The sequence below is a fragment of the Podarcis tiliguerta genome (genome assembly GCF_965153285.1).
Source record: "Podarcis tiliguerta genome assembly, chromosome: 5".
In the NCBI taxonomy this organism is placed as follows: Eukaryota; Metazoa; Chordata; class Lepidosauria; order Squamata; family Lacertidae; genus Podarcis; species Podarcis tiliguerta.
The window spans coordinates 75417529-75436766 of NC_139538.1; the positions used below are offsets into that span (position 1 = coordinate 75417529).

At 41.7% G+C, this 19238-nt stretch overlaps 1 protein-coding gene across 3 annotated transcripts in view; it reads left to right on the forward strand.

Moving 5' to 3' along the window:
• OGDHL (oxoglutarate dehydrogenase L) overlaps positions 1 to 19238 on the forward strand; it is a 59864-nt gene that overhangs the window by 12924 nt on the left and 27702 nt on the right. For all 3 annotated transcript variants that reach the window (XM_083439949.1, XM_083439950.1, XM_083439948.1), the window contains exons 3-14: positions 984 to 1175; positions 5508 to 5610; positions 6261 to 6376; positions 7280 to 7434; positions 11807 to 11953; positions 12406 to 12496; positions 12995 to 13174; positions 13917 to 14045; positions 14580 to 14759; positions 15967 to 16119; positions 17979 to 18081; positions 19031 to 19159. In XM_083439949.1, coding sequence (XP_083296075.1) covers positions 984 to 1175; positions 5508 to 5610; positions 6261 to 6376; positions 7280 to 7434; positions 11807 to 11953; positions 12406 to 12496; positions 12995 to 13174; positions 13917 to 14045; positions 14580 to 14759; positions 15967 to 16119; positions 17979 to 18081; positions 19031 to 19159 — 1678 coding nt within the window. The remainder of the gene's footprint in view (positions 1 to 983; positions 1176 to 5507; positions 5611 to 6260; positions 6377 to 7279; positions 7435 to 11806; positions 11954 to 12405; positions 12497 to 12994; positions 13175 to 13916; positions 14046 to 14579; positions 14760 to 15966; positions 16120 to 17978; positions 18082 to 19030; positions 19160 to 19238) is intronic.

A 19238-nucleotide genomic window follows, 5' to 3' on the forward strand; every position in this document is an offset into this window, starting at 1 on the left:
GGAGCCAAAATTAGAACCTTTTAAAACATTTTAGCCAGTTGCCCCAACCCTAGGAGTTGAGCCAGCAATGTCCCTCCAGCCTCCCAGGAGCCTCTTTTAGCTCTTCAAGGTGAGTCTGGGCCCCTCCCTCTAGGTCAGGTAGAAATATGCTTGGCAGCAGGGAGCAGGTCTTTCTTCCAGCACTCAGGCAGCAGCACTTTAAAGCACATTGCACAAATGTTGGGGGCATTTACAAAATATAGGACAATACAGATGAGTAGATTGTGTTCCTTATGGTCCATGATTTCGGGAGCTTTCTGACAGCACAGTCCCTCCCCCCAAAATTTTATTAGTATACTGACTTGTTTAAATCAGTAGTTGTTTGCCCCAGGTCTGAAAAAAAGGATCTTGTAAGCCATCTTGCTACCTAAGACTTACCTTTGAGCTATTTTTGTCTTATCACTGAGACCTGCAACAAAATGTTGCAGTGTATCACTAATCCCTAAGAAGAATGCTCTTGCAGGGCTCCAGGCAGCTACAAAGAGGAGCCCCATAGTACAGTGGTACCTCAGGTTACATACGCTTCAGGTTACATACGCTTCAGGTTACAGACTCCGCTAACCCAGAAATAGTGCTTCAGGTTAAGAACTTTGCTTCAGGATGAGAACAGAAATAGTGCTCCGGTGGCGCAGTGGCAGCAGGAGGCCCCATTAGCTAAAGTGGCGCTTCAGGTTAAGAACAGTTTCAGGTTAAGAACGGACCTCCGGAACGAATTAAGTACTTAACCTGAGGTACCACTGTACTTTGAGTGGGGATGGTAGTGAAATATTGGTTTAAGAGCTAGATAATAGAGAGGGATAGCAAAAAGAATTAGGGACAAGGAAATGAAGGGATTGAATTTATCACCTGTGTTGTTTTCTTTTCAAACTTCTTAGGGCTATAATAGCTTTCTATTTCCTGTTTCCCCCACTTCTTCCTCTCTCTTTCCCCCACACCCTGTCTAGTCATGGGATTTATTTTTCCGAAATGCTACCGCTGGAGCCCTTCCTGGACAAGCCTTTCAAAGTCCTTTACCGGACCTTTCAGGAAGCAAAACATCCCTTGTCCAAAGCCATGGACTGACAAAGTCACCTGCGAAAGCCGAGAAACTGGTTGAGGATCATCTGGCTGTGCAGTCATTGATCAGAGCATATCAGGTCAGTGTACAGAAATTCGCCAGCAGCAGCTGAGGGTGTTTGCTTAAAACAGCGTTTTGTAAATAATACGCAGCTAAGGAGCTGCTTCTTCATGGGTGTTTAAGGGCATTTCCACACAACACTTTATTCTGGACTCAGAGCTGTTTGTGCATACAATATTTTGCATCATCCACATCCTCCCCCAAATGAAACATTTTTGGTTTGTGAATCCCCTTAAATTTCTATTCTTATAGATTCTTTGTCAATGCTAATCTAAAAAGCAACCAGAATATTGTCAGACAAGTGATTTGCACGGGACCCCCTGACTAATTTTTTAAAAAATTGAACTGTTTTCGCGGCTGTTGTGTATTGCTCTCTGAATGATAAATTAGCATGCTGCAATAACTCCCGCTAACTTTGCTTTATACGCACATACTGTCAATGTGTGTATTAATTGGAGGTTTTTGATATGCAGAAGGCCTTTTTGTTACAAAATACAGCCAAAACAAATGACTTGCATTCTGTCATAGGAGAATCGCCATTTATTAAAAAGATGAATTAGCAGAAGATCATTGAAATGTTGTACTATATGCAGAATTATTGTTTCTTCTGTCTTTATTCCCCCCCCATGGACTTTGCAATTAGTCAGGACAAAAGCCGATTAAAAAAAATAAAAGGTCTGTGGAAAATATTTGTGGGAGATCTTTACTGCATGCTTACTTTATGCTGTCTGTTTCTGCCTAGTACTGAGAATGAAGGACTGTATTTGCCTAAATTGTTGTGCAACGATCCCTACTAGTGCAGCAGGACTCCCCCACCCCATCCCCCAAACTTGTTCTTGAGAATTCAGAGAATTCCCAGAACAGTGCATGGTGGGGGAGTAGAGGGAATATTGTTCTGTTTGGCAAGCAGAAATGCTTGCACTGGTGGATTTATCTCCTTAGTGCTACTTTGGCTGCAACACTGAATTTTTAAAAATTAAAAATAAATGTTTGCAACAATTGGCCTTAAGTAAGAAGAGCCCTGCTGAATTGGATCAAAGGTCCATTTAATGACACGTGCCATGGGAGCCAACTCCTAGGGGCCAAGGTCCCTTCAGCCTCCGCAATAAAATATTTGAGGGGGACACCCCCCCCCCAAGTTGATGAACATTTCCATTCAAAGGTGTACGTGCACCGCATCATGTGATCAATTATGCTTACCTCCCCCCCCAATAAGGGATGTGGGTGGCGCTGTGGTCTAAACCACTGAGCCTCTTGGGCTTGCCGATCAGAAGGTTGGTGGTTCGAATCCCCATGACGGGGTGAGCTCCCGTTGTTCGGTCCCAGCTCCTGCCCACCTAGCAGTTTGAAAGCACGTCAAAGTGCAAGTAGATAAATAGGTACCGCTCCGGCGGGAAGGTAAACGGCGTTTCCATGTGCTGCTCTGTTTCGCCAGAAGCGAACAGAATTGGATAAAATTTAGGAACACTTGAACAGGACTAACGCACAGTTGCAAGTGTGAACCGTGTGCTAAACTATGCTCTTCATTTCACATTGCTCAACAATGAGTTCCAGCAGGTCTGAATGGGACCAGGGCATGAGCCAAGTGTGCATCCCCTTAAATGCTCCCCAGAATCTTCTGCAGCTTATAGGGGCATTTCAGCAGAAGGATCTGCAAAGTGTTCGTTCAGCTTTCCTACACTGAAAAGCATGGCTTTAATAGAGCAAGCTTCAACAAGTGTTGGAGGTGTAAAGAGAAGGAGGGCACTTTTATCACATGTGGTGGAATTGCAAAAGAATCAAAAACTAGTGAGAAATGATTTATAATGAAATGAAAAGAATGTTTAAGATAACTTTTGTTAAAAGACCAGAAACCTTCTTGCTAGGTATTACAGGTCAAGACTTGCCAAAAGAGTGGAAAAGACTATTTATGCATGCTACAACAGTGACTAGGATGTTACTAGCCCAAAGATGAAAAGACAACAAAATACCAACAAAAGAAGAATGGCAAGAAAAACTGATGGAGTATACTGAAATGGTGAAACTAACTGGAAAACTAAGAGACAAGGACAATAGAGACTTTAAGGACTGGGAACCGTATATGTTATATTTACAGAAATATTGTAATGAAGTGGACTCACTAGCAGGGTTTGAGTAAACACAGTTAAGAAAACAAGCATGAAAGTAAAGATGTAAGAATGGGAAAATAATAAAGGGCAAGGTGTAATATGAAAAAGTATGGTACAAAAGTGAGAAGATTGCAACAATATCAAATTAAAAAATTAAGGTAGAATAAACAGACAGGATAAGTAAATATTTAAAGAACCAGAAGAAGAAGTTGAAGGAAGTCATGGGGGGGGGGGTAGGGATTTAGATATACATTTTGTGATAAAAAATGATTGTGTTGAATATAAAATTGTAAAACAATAAAAATTATTTAAAAAGAAAAGGGAAAGCATGGCTTTAAGGGATATAGGTTTTCTCCAAATAAGTTTCTGTCCAAGAATTTTTAGCTCACTGATAGTCCCTGAAAACTGCAGTGGCAAAACAAGATTCCTTCAGGGCTGCAAGCAAGCTTGCTCAGGTTTGTTCAGGTGACTTGGTGAGGCTCTCTCATATGTGTGTATGTATTCTTCAGCTTCTCATTACTTATATGCAATAACAGAGAGATCAGCCGGAACCCTTTACATCTTTTGAATCAAGCACTCATTTTTCAAAATAATTTTTCACTAAAAAAGGGGGGGAAATTGACATTCAAGCCACTTATATACTGAACCAGCTAAGAGAAATGCACATGCAGGGAGACTGCCTTGTATGGTAGGCTGGTTAGGTATATGCATCATCTGCTGGATCAGGAACCACAGGCATAAATCTCATGTGCATCTAAGTGTGGGTGCCATCTATTCATGCTACACTGCTTTTCAGTTGGATGAGCACCCAATCCCCATCTGCCAGCGCTGGCCACACTTCTTTAAAATAACAGCTAGATTTGGATTGGGATATCGTGATTATTTTTTATCAAGCTGTGTAAAGGTGTGTGGCAGGGGGAATATTGCATTTGACCAGTAAGGTGGGATGAATTTTTTTTTACTTACTGTTACATTTTCCCTACTGAAGAACTTGCATTTTTAGAAATGAATACAATACCAGTAAAATAAATAAAAGTTGCAAATAATTGTTCAGATGATGATCCCTATGAAGCACATATATTTATGTGCATAGTTCTTTGGCAAAGGTTTTTCTGTTTTATGATTAATTTTAATTCGTTTTATACTTTTTGTATATACTGCTTAGAAACTACCACAATTAAGCCTATATTCAGCAATTAAGCAGCAGTTAAGCAGGCAGATTTGCTGCAAGAAGATGCGGTGACAGGCACTAGCTTGAATGGCTTTAAAAGAGCATGCAAGACATGAATAGAGAATAAGTCCAACAATTATAACAGCCATGATGGCTACAGGCAATCCTCTCTGTATGCCTCTGAATACCATTTTCAGGGGTGGAACAACAGGGAGGAGCTGTTGCCTTCAGGCCCTGGTTGTGGGATTTGGACAAGAATATGGTTGACTTCTGTATGAAACAACATGTGGCAAGGGTGCCAACTTGAATAAAATATTGGGGGGAGAAAGGTAAAGGTAAAGGTACCCCTGACTGTTAGGTCCAGTTGCGCGCTCATCTTGCTCTATAGGCTGAGGGAGCCGGCGTTTGTCCGCAGACAGCTTCCAGGTCATGTCGCCAGCATGACTAAGCCGCTTCTGGCGAACCAGAGCAGTGCACAGAAATGGCGTTTACCTTCCCGCCAGAGCGGTACCTATTTATCTACTTGCACTTTGTGCTTTCAAACTGCTAGGTTGGCAGGAGCAGGGACCGAGCAACGGGAGCTCACCCCGTCACGGGGATTCAAACCGACGACCTTCTGATTGGCAAGCCCTAGGCTCTGTGGTTTAGACCACAGCGCCACCCGCGTTTAGACCAGAATTACTTGAGTGTAATTGTTTTAGGATCTCTAACAATTCTGAACTTCTAACGCCACTGTAGACAGGCTGTCCACAGTTTGAGCATTCTTTAAGGCATGTTATTACCTATTTTTTTTAAGCAGGGTGATGAGGGGAAGATAACTTTCTTTGGCCACTTTGTTCTTCTAGAAAAATCATATGCATTGAATGTATATTTTTTTAGCATACAGGCAACAACCGTTTTACGCTTGTTCAATATGTGCGTGGCCATATTGCCGCAACCTGGAACTGGCTAGAAAATGATTCTATGGGTGAGCTGTGGGAGGGCACAAAATTGGTGAGCTCTCTCTTTTGAGTCACAATGTTTTCTTCTTTCCCTTTCATACTGCCTTTCTTACCCGCTTCAACCTATGCAGATCCGTGGACACCATGTGGCTCAGTTGGATCCCTTAGGAATCTTGGATGCCGACCTGGATTCATTCATCCCCTCGGATTTAATCACTACTATAGATAAACTAGGTGAGAATTTTAACTCCTTGGCAGTAAATTAATATCCACGGTGAGGAGCATGTCTCATGTTTTAAGTGCAACAGGCAGTCAGGTGAGCACTGCAAAACTGAATAGTCGCTCCTGTTTGCAGCGGAGCAAGCAACTCATCTTTAATGAGAGAGTCCTCTAACTTTATGTATTATTTTATGTTAAATTGTTACATATATGAGGAAGATGTGAAAATGGCATTTTCATTCTCGTTGTAAAAGCACAAGTGGCCAACATAGTTTTAAAAATGATTATTTGCAAGAACTTGGCATGAATTTTAAGAGATGTTGCAAAACAAATGCCTGGCTCCTAAATGCTGATAGGTTAATAAAAATGGGCATGAAAATAAGGATGAAACACACACACAAAAAAGGCAAAGATACAACAAGAATGCATGTGTGTTCATGCCAAGGCTATTTAACTTCATTGGTTCATCTCCTGTTAACTTGCATCTTTAAGATACCTTGAAAAATTTTGCCCTCAAAGTTTCTGATATTTTCAGGTATGTACCAAATTGCATTATTGGTATCTTAAGGCCACCAAATTAATGAGGTATATGTGGCTCTGTAGAGTCAATGCTTGAGTTTTGAACTTTTGTTCTTGCCTTCTCACTAATAATGTGTATACCACAGGGTTTTATGGCTTATATGAATCTGACTTGGACAAAGTGTTCCAGTTGCCCACAACCACCTTCATTGGAGGCAATGAGACCATGCTTTCCTTACGAGAGATCATCAAACGGTTGGAGGTAAGTACAACGACATCCTGTATCATTGGTTCCTCCTAAAGGGAGTTCAGTTGTCCAGTTATCAATCTTCATTCCCTGGAGTTGTATAAAATACAGCATGCTGGGAAAAAAAGATTAACATTATTTAATCTTCCAAATGCTTCAGATGAACATTGCAAGGGAAAAGTTGTATGTGGAGTGCCCTGTTACAGTGTAAGAAGTGCTTCCAACTAGAAATAAAAATCAATGACATGCCAACAGAATCTGAGGATGTCATGCAGCAGGTGGTATCATTTAAGTATAGACTTGAAGACTTGTCTAAGTTTGAGGAGGTATTAGTAACCAGGTGAGTGGCTCTGGTCTGATCATTTCTTGGACCAGTTGCTAATGTAGGCCTTCACCTTGGGGGCAGGGAGGACTTTTAAGACGTGGCATTGGCCACGGTTGAGTTGTTGCTCATTATCAAATTGTGGAATGCAGAAGAGGTAGATCTGTTTGGCCCAGTTTTGTTAATAGATTCTTAATCCGGTTTTCCAAGTAAGGGTGCCTTGCGCCATTTCTGTTTTGAGGGACTTTAGTAAAAGGTAGCTAGGATTAAACCTGGAGCCTCATAGCCAAAGAATATGGTCCATTATGCTTCCTTTGTGTAGTGCATATATGTGTATTCCTTATGTAAATTCTGTTATTTTGGGGGGGGTGTCTAGAAGTATTTAATTGATTTCTACCAGGAAGGCTTGTGAAAACTAATAGTTTCCAAATGCTGACTGGTTTAGGTCATGGGCTTGTGTACTCCTGCATCTTTACTAGCCCTTATGTGCTGGTTCCTTGGGTGGAAAGAAAAGTACCTTTTAAGCATAGTTTATACTCTGTCTTTGCCACCTTTTAAACATTTTCATGTTTTTAATATATCATTTTACCATCCAGAACACATATTGTCAACACATTGGGCTGGAATTTATGTTTATTAATGATGTGGAACAGTGTGATTGGATCCGGCAGAAGTTTGAGACTCCGGGTGTCATGAAATTCAGCAATGATGAAAAACGGACGTTGTTGGCTAGATTGGTGCGGTCAACAAGGTATGTTGGGAAGGAGTGATATTGTCAGGGTGCTGTCAGCGGCTCCCAGCTGGCTGCCCAGGAATTAAAAAGACAAGGAAAATTTTCTTACAGTCCTTTTTTATTTCAATCTTTATAGAACCCAGCCTCTTGGATAATGGTGTTGTCCCAAGTGAATCTCTACCCCCCCGTCTCTCCCTCTTCGTCATTCTCATCATCTCCTCTATGGGTGCCATTAAGTGCCCTCTGTCTTTGAGCTCTTTGCTCTCCTACTTTTAAGGCTCGCCGGGTTCTGGGAGATGGAGGGTCTGGAATGCTTTCTAATGACAATGTGTCGGCCGGGTGTTGTTCTGGTTCTTCCATGATTTCCCAACTTTCCCCCTCATCTGCTTCTGAGCTGCGACCACCCTAAACCCCTGTTCTAAATCTACACAGTCATACCTCGTGTTGTGTCTGCTTCATGTTGCGTCTTTTCGCCTTACGTCCCGTGGCAACCAGAAGTACTGGAACGGGTACTTCCGCGTTCCGCCGCTCACGCATTCACAGAAGCGCTAAATAATGTCGCGCGCGCACGCAGACACGGCACTTCTGGATGCGAATGCTTCGAGTTGCGGACATGCCTCTGGGACGGATTACGTCCGCAACTCGAGGTTCCACTGTACTGTCTTCCTCTTCCTCCTCCCTGGAAGGGTCAAGATGCAGGGGGAGGGGGTCTCCACCATTCCTCCTCTGCCCAATCCCTGACTGATATGGATTATGGATGGGTCCAAAAAATGGTTAGCATCTCACTATGTGGGAGTTATGGCCACTGCCTTAAAATAGGGGTGCAGCCCCTCTTGAAGAGTCCTCCCCTAGCGCCAGAGGTTTTAGAAAACTGCTTCTCTAGATGAAGCAGATTATCCAGACCCGTTTCAGTTTCAGGCCCCATTTTAGCATTAAAACAGCCTTGACCACCCTGATTGATGGCCTTTATTGAGAAAGTGAAGGGGGAGTGCAACTCGGTAGGTTCTCCTTAATTTCTTAGTGGCCTTTGAAGCCATTGACCCTGATGTTCTTCTGGAACTACTCAGGGGGTTAGAAGCTGCTGGCTATTGCTTCTCCCTTAGGGTCACTACCAGAAAACAGTTCTAGGATGCTTTGCCCAAATAGTTATTGGGCTATGGGGTCCTCTGTAGATCTGTTATTTGCTGGCTTGGGCTGTGGGGAGCTGTAGTTAAAACATTTGAATGGCAGTGGGGAAGGATGTTTTAGTTGCATTAAATAATAATAATAATAATAAATAACATGAAAGCAAGGAGCTGATAAAAATATGGTCATGTTCTATTGGCACGCATCAGTTCATGAACATAACCATTAAGACTAGTTCTCATCTAGAGCATTTGGGTAGATATTTTACTTTGTTACTCGGATATAACATTTGCTTTCTATGGCAATGTTTATATAGTGAGACAGCAGTATATAATTCCTGCCCAAGTTTAATTAAAAGAGAAATGAATTTGAACCAGATGCTTTTTAATAAACAGGTTACCATGGTGTTTGAATGACAGGCTGTTAACAGTCTGCCACACAGAATGTTTTCTCATTTATCTTCCTGATATGTGCATCCCACCCCCCTCCTCTTCCTCCCCAACATACATATTGTGTGTCCTGCTGTACATATTGTGTCCTGGTTAACTAGAACGATCTGTATAAAAAACTAGGGAGGAGCCTGATATATCCTGTTCATGCAGAAAAAAATGCTAGGAAGAGGAATGAAGCTCACTGCCTGCCTGTCTTGTTCAGAATAAGGACTAGAAAGGACTGCCTTTGCACTCTGCAATTTCTAGAGATGCTAGCTATAGCATGGCCACACTCCCAATAATGAAAGATAGCTTGTGACAAAAATCTAAATAAAAAATTCTGTAACAGATTTTTTTTAATGTTTTCCATTCACATCACGCAAGCTGTGTGTCCTGCATAAAATCACTTAGCTTGCATATTCTGAACTGAATATTTGGGAGTTTGGCCATTTGCAAAAAGAAAGGATTAGACAGGAAAGGAGAATTGGGTCAACAGGAATGTTGTGCTAAGGGAGATAATGAAAGGCTAGGAGTATCCCTGCTTGTTTCTCAAGGAACTCTGGGAATTGTAAAGGGGGCTACATATTTCTAGGTACGCAGGGATTCTCTTAACCCAGAATTTGGGCTACTTTAAACTGCAGTTTCAGACCCTGGTATAAGAAAAATCCTGTTTAGCTTTTTGCTGATGTCAGTACTGATTTTTCCCTTGAAGGTAAAGGTACCCCTGACCGTTAGGTCCAGTCACGGACAACTCTGGGGTTGCGGCGCTCATCCCACTCTATAGGCCGAGGGAGTTTGTCCGCAGACAGCTTCCGGGTCATGTGGCTAGCATGGCTAAGCCGCTTCTGGCGAACCAGAGCGGCGCACAGAAACGGCGTTTACCTTCCCGCTGTAGCAGTACCTATTTATCTACTTGCACTTTGACGTGCTTTCGAACTGCTAGGTGGGCAGGAGCTGGGACTGAACAACGGGAGCTCACCCCATCATGGGGATTCGAACTGATCGGCAAGCCCTGGGCTCTGTGGTTTAGACCACAGCACCACCCGCATTCCCTGATTTTTCCCTTAACCATGGCTAAATGGTTTTGTGAATGAGATTTCCTACAGGGAGGGTGCTCTGGAGGGGATAGTTTGCTGCCTTTTGTAACTGTTTAGTGGAGAGCCAGTTTTAAGTGTGCTCACTGAGTTGATCCTTTGCACTACCAGGGACCAACGCATATACCAATTTCCTCATCTGATCACTGAATCTCATGTCAATAAAAGAGAGACTTTGCTTTTATAACCCAGTAACTTGTGTGTGCTGCTTCCTAGCATAATCAGGAACCTAGGTTCAAAAAATAGTGTCGAGCACTTTGACTCAGTTGCTGGGTGCCAAATTGAAGAGCTGGAAGTAATACTAGCAGATACTGCAACTTTGGAGAATAAAATGCAGCTTAAAGGAAACTAAAAAGCTGTCATTCTATCTCACTTTCAAGTTCAGCAGGAATGATGGTTCTCAACTGGAGTTGTCACTGTTTAACTTGAGACTGTTCCCATGTGGAAAGATTCTCGGTGTAAATCATAACTCCTTGGTTTTACTTGGTCTCTGCCAGATTATGCTGTGTGAGGGGCTTCATGTTAAGTATCTGTCAGGTCAAAAGAATAAGGTATTTTAATTAATCACTTCCCATTTGTACCTTAAGATTTTATCAGTTTTATAAATAGAGAAATTCTAAGTATGCTTACTGGGAACAGACAGCATAATCCTAACTCTATTTGGAAGTAAGTCCTACTGAATTCATTGGAGCTTAATTCCAGGTAAGCATGGAAATAAGAATTGTAGAGTTGGAAGGGGCCACAAGGGTTACCCCAGCAATGCAGGAATCTTTTGCCTAAGGTGGGACTTGAACTCACAACCCTGAAATTAAGAATCCCATGCTCTATCAACTGAAAAACTGGGGAAGATGTAGTCTGTAGACGTGACACAATTTTCTATTTAGGGGCAATGAGCATGCTGCTGATGTTTGTTATGGGATTTACAACTAATGCCATATTGGCCCGAATATAAGCCGCACCTTTAAAATTCGGGGGGGGGGGGGAATACCTGAATATAAGCCACTCTCTTAAAATTCCACAGGCACTCACACCCGTTCCGTTTTACCGTATGTCTGTTTCAGCAACGATATTGTAAAAGCCAGTTTTTGTAAGGTCGTGAATTTAAGCCACACTTTAACTTTGCATGGTTGGAATTTGGGGAAAAAAGTGAGGCTTATATTCAGGCCAATATGGTATTACTGTATGTTTAACTGGACTGCTTACTATGAGCCACATTGAGAGCCCCATGAGAGACAGAAGTCAGGATAAAATTTTAAAGAAATAAGTAATTCATGGTATTAATTGGCCCCATGATATAAACGGTTCTTGCAAAATCTTGGTGGCTTTAGCTTCTAAAGTGATCATAAAGATGTTTCGCCCCATTTAATGTTCAGTTTAAAAAAGAAAAGAAAAGAGCTTTAGTTAGAATAATTTTTAATTGTGTTCATTGATTCTAGCCCACTTGCTTAAAAAAGAAGATACTTAAATCTGTCGCTAAAGGATAGCTTTATTTTTCTAGTTATTGATTCTCAAGGAATGTATTCCAGTATAGTTGTTGCTGGCAAATAACCAAGGATTATATCATTAGTCTAGACAGGTGTGTTACCTGGTGAAATTCCTAAGTTTCATGCTGTTTGTTTCATGCTGTTTGTTTCTCTCTTTCTTCATTATTACCTCTTTCTTTTTAAATAGCATAGAATTATTGCTTGTTGCTTCACTTCCTTAATAAGTGCTCTCCCTTAAATCTATCTTCATGGACAGATTTGAGGATTTCCTTGCTCGGAAATGGTCATCAGAAAAACGCTTTGGTTTGGAAGGATGTGAAGTCATGATCCCAGCTCTGAAAACCATCATTGACAAATCTAGTGAAATGGGAATTGAGTATGTTATATTGGGCATGCCTCACAGGTAACTATTTGCCTATTTTAATTTAATGATCATGATCACACAGCAGTGTGCAATTTAAAAACATGTAATAGTTACATTTGTTAACACAGTTACATTTTAAAGTTTCAGCATACTGCTATTTCCACAATATTCTTATTCCTTTGTTTCCCTTTTTTTTGTTTGTTTCTGTTTTTTTTTTAAAGTAAGCCAATCTGAGCAATGTTTTCACTTCATTTCATAAACACACACACACAATTCCTGCACATTTTCAGGTGCTATAAAAAATAAAGTTGCTGCTGCTGAAACAAACTGAATGGGAAGCCAGTCAAAACATAAAACGGTGATAAGTTTGTGGTATTGAACCAGACAATTGGCACAGTATTCAACACTCTACAGAAGCTGTAATTTTACTTGCAGTTGCTTATTATTGCTCCTATGTGCGGTTCATTCACCCAACTTTTTTTGTCTCCAAGGGGAAGGCTGAATGTGCTGGCCAATGTTATCCGAAAGGATCTAGAACAGATCTTTTGTCAGTTTGACCCAAAGCTCGAAGCAGCTGATGAGGTGAGATACAATTTCATTGGCCATTATTACTAATTTAGCAAGCATAAGGTGTGTCAGATTGTGACAGGTAATTTCTGCTGGGACTGCTGCCAAATAGGATCGAGGGGTTTCTGCACAGAGATCTGTGAAAGTGCCACTGAACGTCTCATCCCAGTGTGACTGGTTTCTAGCCACTCTTCTCTCACATCTCTGTAGCCAGACAGACAGCAGAGGTGCAGTGACAAAGCAAAATAGGATTACCGTAAATCAGGGTACCAAGTCCAGATATAGTGATAAATCACACCACGCAAGCTGAGTCACAAGCCATCTTCAAAGCATAATTTCCGATGGTAGATTGTTGGCGTCAGTCAGACCTTAGTTGGCTGTTGTGGATTTAGAGATACAAATTAGACAGACTTTAGCGAAATAAGCTTTAATCTCGTGTTAAATATGAACCCAGCCATTGAGATGATAGATAGTATTTGAGTGTTTGGACTTTCATAGTTTCTGGTGTCTTAGGGATCTGGGGATGTAAAATATCACCTGGGAATGTACCATGAGAGAATCAACCGAGCAACAAACAAAAAGATCACCCTATCACTTGTGGCTAACCCATCTCATTTGGAAGCAGTGGATCCTGTCGTACAAGGGAAGACCAAAGCTGAGCAGTTTTACCGAGGGGATACTGAAGGGAAGAAGGTAACATTGCCTGGATAATAACTTCTGCTAGACCTCATTTCTAATAGCCTGTGGTAGATTTCAGCTATTGAAATAAAAAGATGCCACTTGTGTCTTCAGAATACTTTTTTTTTATTACTTCAGTTGAGTCGATGTAGAAAATGTTTGAGGCACGTAGCTTCTCCCACATTTTCATTTTAAGCTAATCACTTTCAATTGCCATGAACGTTCAAAATGGCAGTTTCTTAAAGAGGTCCAGTCAGAAACAAGTTTTGTTGAAAGGCTACTTTGAGAAGGGATTGAGAGCAAGAGTCCAGCTCCTCTGGCAGAATGGCTTGCTGCCAAGCCATGTTGCAACAGATCTTTCCCATCCATAATTCTTCTTTTTAAAAGACATCTGAAGGCAGCCCGGTTTAGGGAAGTTTTTAATATTTAATGCTGTATTGTTTTTAACACTTGATTGGAAGCCGCCCAGAATGACTGGGGAAACTCAGCCAGATGGGCGGGGTATAAATAATAAATTATTATTATTATTATTATTATTATTATTATTATTATTATTATTATCCTCAGTTGGATCCTAGATGACCATGTGCCCTCTTGAGGGCCAGATAGCATCCGTTATTGGTCGTTTCAGTGACACATAATATTCTTTACAACTTGCATTACATTAGGAGGGGGGAAAAGTGAATTAAACTAGGGATTTGTGAAACTTGTTGACGGATGGATAACACCAGTAATTTTTAACTCCCTCTCCACTTAGGTTATGTCTATACTTTTACATGGCGATGCTGCCTTTGCTGGGCAAGGAGTTGTTTATGAAACTTTCCATCTCAGTGATCTTCCATCATATACCACCAATGGCACCATTCATGTTGTGGTCAACAATCAGGTAAAAAGCAGAAATAGGAAGTTGGGTTTCCTTAATAGCTTTTGGCAAGCTTTTCCGTTGCCTTCATGATAGATAGTGGACAGAGCATTACATTCTTCCCTTAGGCCAAGGGGTTGCTCTGCAGCTATAGGAAGCCCTTATGAGAAGGAAGACTAAATGCTTTGTTTGGAAAATGTTACCAGAAAGGCTGGGAAAAAATCCAAGGGAAGACAGAAAGTAGTTTTTTTCTGCTGTTTATGCAGGTCACTCTGACTTTAGAAGGCAAAGTGTTTTATTACTCATGTCAAAATTGGTCATGAATCGCCATGAAATGACTCAGTGGCTTTTTGCCCTCCCTGTCTCCAGCACCAATAAAATGATGTTAATGTACATAAAAAAAAGAATGAAATGTGATACCTTTCAGAACTTGTTCTTCCTAACTGAAAAGCATAGCATCCTGCCGTATAAATAACGAGTCTGTAAACTGAAACGTCAGTTCTCAATACACTTTGAAACACTGCCACTAAAAACGACATGTTAAGTATTGCGTTTTAGATTGGCTTTACTACTGATCCACGAATGGCTCGCTCATCGCCATATCCAACTGATGTTGCTCGTGTGGTCAACGCACCTATCTTCCATGTCAATGCTGATGATCCTGAAGCAGTGATGTATGTCTGCAACGTAGCTGCAGATTGGAGAAACACTTTTAATAAAGATGTGGTTATTGATCTGGTAAGCACTGTCATTCTTTACTGTTGAATGGTCTTCCCTGCATATGGGGCTAGGTGGGCATCCATTTTCCACTACAGACCTTTGTGCCCCTTCAAATCTCTCATGCGAGTTGAGGGGCTCTGAAACAGCCTCCATTGAAGGTTGAGGAGCTGTGGTGGAAAGAGAAAATCGGCATAACCCTGTAACATGCCGAAATACTTGAAGTATATACACACAGAGTCTTTGAAACCTGGACTTACTGAAGTAGGTTCTGAATATGATGATATAGTGTTAATTACAGATTGTGCATTTCCATTTGTAGCAAAGAACAGGACCCAATAACCCAATATTGCTCTGAATCTACCTAGATATTTCCCTTAAAAATGTATTTCACCTCACATATATAAGGGAAAATGCTACTGCTATCTGTAACCTTTTGGTTTGCACTCTGTCTGGGCTCTGAAACTAATTTACACAATCCCACAATCTTTAAAAAAGAAAGACCTGACTTATGTGCCTTTATTGCTTCCTGCTTCCTGGCCATACTTAATTACTATGCTTTTGTAAGAGAGTACAAGGAGAGGAGGGAGAAAAAAGCCCTCTTGTGTTGTATGCATTTTAGTCTCTAGGAACTCTCAAGAGTCAAATTAGGAAGATATCCCAGAGGAATTATCCCTGGGATGTTGGGGAAAACATGCTCTCCAAAGAAAAAGATTAAACAGCTTGAAGCATCCATCCCTTTATTGCATTTATAGACCTTTCTGCCAAAGCTCCCACAGAGGGAGTCAGTGTTTTAAAATATTAATTCAAACAAATAGTACAAAATATTTTCAGGCCTATTTCAGGAGCTGATGGGACTGGCTCCCTGGCACAGGCTTCTCTTCCCATTTTTCAGGGCTCAAGCATTTAACTGTAGTTTCCCAGGTGTTTTGATGTCTGATGGTGTCAGGGAGACTACCAAACTTCTGTCAGGACTGAGCGAGCTAATTCAGGATAATGGGGGGGGGGGGAATCTGCTCACTGAGCTTTCAGCCGCTTTGGAATTCTTTCCAGAACTCGGTGTGTACAGAGTGCAACAGCGAAATTATTTTTTAAGAACTACATAGCTGGTGGGAACTGCAAACTGTAAATTATAGAGAGGGCTGATCTTTAGAAAGCAACGAAGGCCCTTAATTGTTCTTTTTATTGCCCATTTCATCGTGATCATTGCATTGACTGAAATATGTAGGTTTGTTACCGAAGACGGGGCCACAATGAAATGGATGAGCCCATGTTCACCCAGCCTTTGATGTACAAGCAGATTCACAAGCAGGTGCCTGTGCTGAAGAAGTATGCCGACAAGCTAATAGCTGATGGAACTGTGACGCTGCAGGAGTTTGAGGTAACAATGCTAGCAGTGGAGAGGGCCGTTAATGGTGCTGGTTTTGTAACAAGTAATACTGCTATAGCTTTCTATTTTAACTGGTTTGATTTGTTTTGATTTTTCGAGGTCAGGAAATAACTTCTGACTTATTCCTTAATACTTCCAAATAAATTATCTTTAGGGGAAATCTGTTGGTTGCCTCAGTAATTTCAAAAAATAAAAACATGAAGAGCAAGAACCAGTATGTAATGGTGCAGTGGTTCACAGCAGCAGTAGCAGTAAAAACTATGCATGCAAAATAGTGTTTTGGATTTGCAGGGGACACCTCTAAACCGTAGAAATTAATAAATGGTAGGATTCGGTGTTCCCTTGCGCCAGAAGCGGCTTAGTCATGCTGGCCACATGACCCGGAAAAACTGTCTGTGGAAGCGGACAAACGCCGGCTCCCTCGGCCTGTAAAGTGAGATGCGTGCTGCAACCCCAGAGTCATCTGTGACTGGACTTAACTGTCAAGGGTCCTTTACCTTTTTTAAGGATTTGGATGATTAGGAGTATTCAGGGAAAGGCCTCTAGCGGGCTTCATCTTGCATGGGGGAGGAACCTAGTGAGATTTCTTTTGTATTCTTTCTTTGCACCATCACTGTGTGTGACCTTTGAGAAAGATGTTCCTGCCCTGAAGGGCTTTAATTTGACACAGGAGAGCAAATGTGATAGGCTGAGGTCCAGGGTGGATCCTGAGTTCTGCTGCGAGACATAAGCCAGGGTCTCTGAGTTTAGATTTGGGATTCCCAGACATCTCCCATCTGTAACCTCTTCTTCCGTTTTTATTTTCCTTTCTGTCTCCAAGCTCCTAAGACATTGGTTGCGAACCTTACTTATCTCAACGTGCCACCATGGCAATTTAACCTATATAGCTCACGTTTTCTGTGTGTTTCACATTTCTTTTTTATACTGCTGTTGTAATAAATAATCCTTCATAAAAGTTATTGCATTACATTCTTCATTAAATTATCTTTCCATTGATAAAAAAGGAGTAGTATGTAATTGCTGAATAATAAAGAGAAGCACAAGTGATTTACCACCAGCTAGACTGGTGACTGGGAGTGGCTGCCAAGACCATACAACACCGGCAGAAAGACCTACATTGGCTCCCAGTATGTTTCCAAGCAGAATTCAAAGTGTTGGTGCTGAGCCCTAAACGGCCTCAGCCCAGTTTACCTAAAGGAGCGTCTCCACCCCCCTTGTTCAGTCCGGACACTGAGGTCCAGCTCCAAGGGCCTTCTGGTGGTTCCCTCACTGCGAGAAGTGAGGTTACAGGGAACCAGGCAGAGGGCCTTCTCAGTAGTGGTACCTGCCCTTCAGATGTCAAGGAAATAAACAACTATCTGACTTTTGGAAGGCATCTGAAGACAGCCCTGTTTAGGGATCTTTTTAACATTTAATGTGTTATTGTGTTTTTAATATTCTGTTGGCAGCCACCCAGAGTGGCTGGGGAAATTATTATTATTATTGGCAGACCAATGATAGAAAAGTGCAAGGATTTGCAGATTTGGTGGCCATGATACCTATCCCCACCCTCTGGTGATCATCCCTTCCCTGGTTTCTAAATTCATGCCATGCTTTGTAGGAACTCGGAAATCCTTGTTCCTCCCCAGAGTCCCGTGAGCAGGCTTGTACAAGTGGCCTCTGCCCAATGTCCTCCTGATTCTCCCCACTCCCACTGTAACCATATAATATATGGTAAAAAACCTAATTGCTTGTAAAATTGTGCTAGGTATAAAAAACTTGACTATTACTGCTTTGATTTTAGTTTTCCCTATCCCTCTGCATTCCTGCTGTGGTATTTGTCACATGACGTTTCACCCCCTATTCTACAGGAAGAGATTGCAAAGTACGATAAGATTTGTGAGGAAGCTTATTCTCGATCCAAAGACAATAAAATCCTACACATTAAGCACTGGCTTGATTCACCTTGGCCAGGTAGGAAGTGTTGCTGTAAATCTCATTGGCTACATTTCAATGTCACAGTAAAACATGGTTTATTGTGGTAGGAGGGAATGTGGTTGTCTCCCCTTTCCCCTTCTCTGCGGTGGCTGCAAGATGCAGATTGCAGGAGGACAACTCTCAGCTGCAGCTTATAGTTTTTCTGAGGGAGACAAGCCATGAGCCTGGGTCTCAGCAAACCACGGCTTAGCTCCAGTTAGCGAGGTGGCTGCAGTTTCTGCTGAGTCTTCACATGCTTGCACATTTATGCTTAGCCATGGTTTGGCTTAGCATTTCATGAGAAATAGGCCTATGTCAGCTTCCCCATCTGCTTCCCCTTGCTGTTTAAAAACAGCAGCTATTTTGCCCCTCGCCCCATTCCTTTTTAACTGTACAAAAACGTCTATCATATTTACCTCCTCAGATGACCCTCAAATGATGCTAGTGACTGCTTTTCTAGGTGTACAAACAAGTAAAATTGAGGGGGGCCGGGAGCTGCCTCCGTACCAGTATTTTTAAAAAGCAAAAGAGAAGATAAGGCATTTGTTCCTTTCCAAAAGAGTTGGATACATTTCATTTCTCGGTTCCCGCAAATTGCCAGTTCAGGGTTGGCCTGAAATCCCCACTCCCAATTTGGCAGATCTCCACGCTGGAATAAAGTTCCATTTTTACATGCAAACAAATGAGCCATAAAAAGATGTACCCTCCCTTTCCCGTGCCCCCAGGAACTCAAAAAACTACTACAAATGCCTGATTAGCCCTCTAGCCAGGCGAAAAAGGAACACTTTTCTTAAGGGCCGGGGGTGCAATTTAGCATTTGGTTCCAGGTCCCCACTTGTGTGTTTCTAAAAGGGGAATTTGTTATTACTTTTATTACAGTATGGGATTTCTCTAAACAAGCAGGATCTTTCTGGAAAAGTTTCTGTACTTTCCCCCCATGTTTCAGGTTTTTTTAATGTGGACGGAGAACCAAAGAGCATGACTTGCCCTCCAACTGGAATTCCTGAAGATATGCTGATTCATATTGGAAATGTAGCTAGCTCTGTGCCTTTGGAAGGCTTTAAAATACATGGAGGTGAGAACTTAATTCTTACTATATTTCCAGCACTGGCTTCCTTTTTCTCTAGAGATGCAGCGTTGACAGGAGAATATTT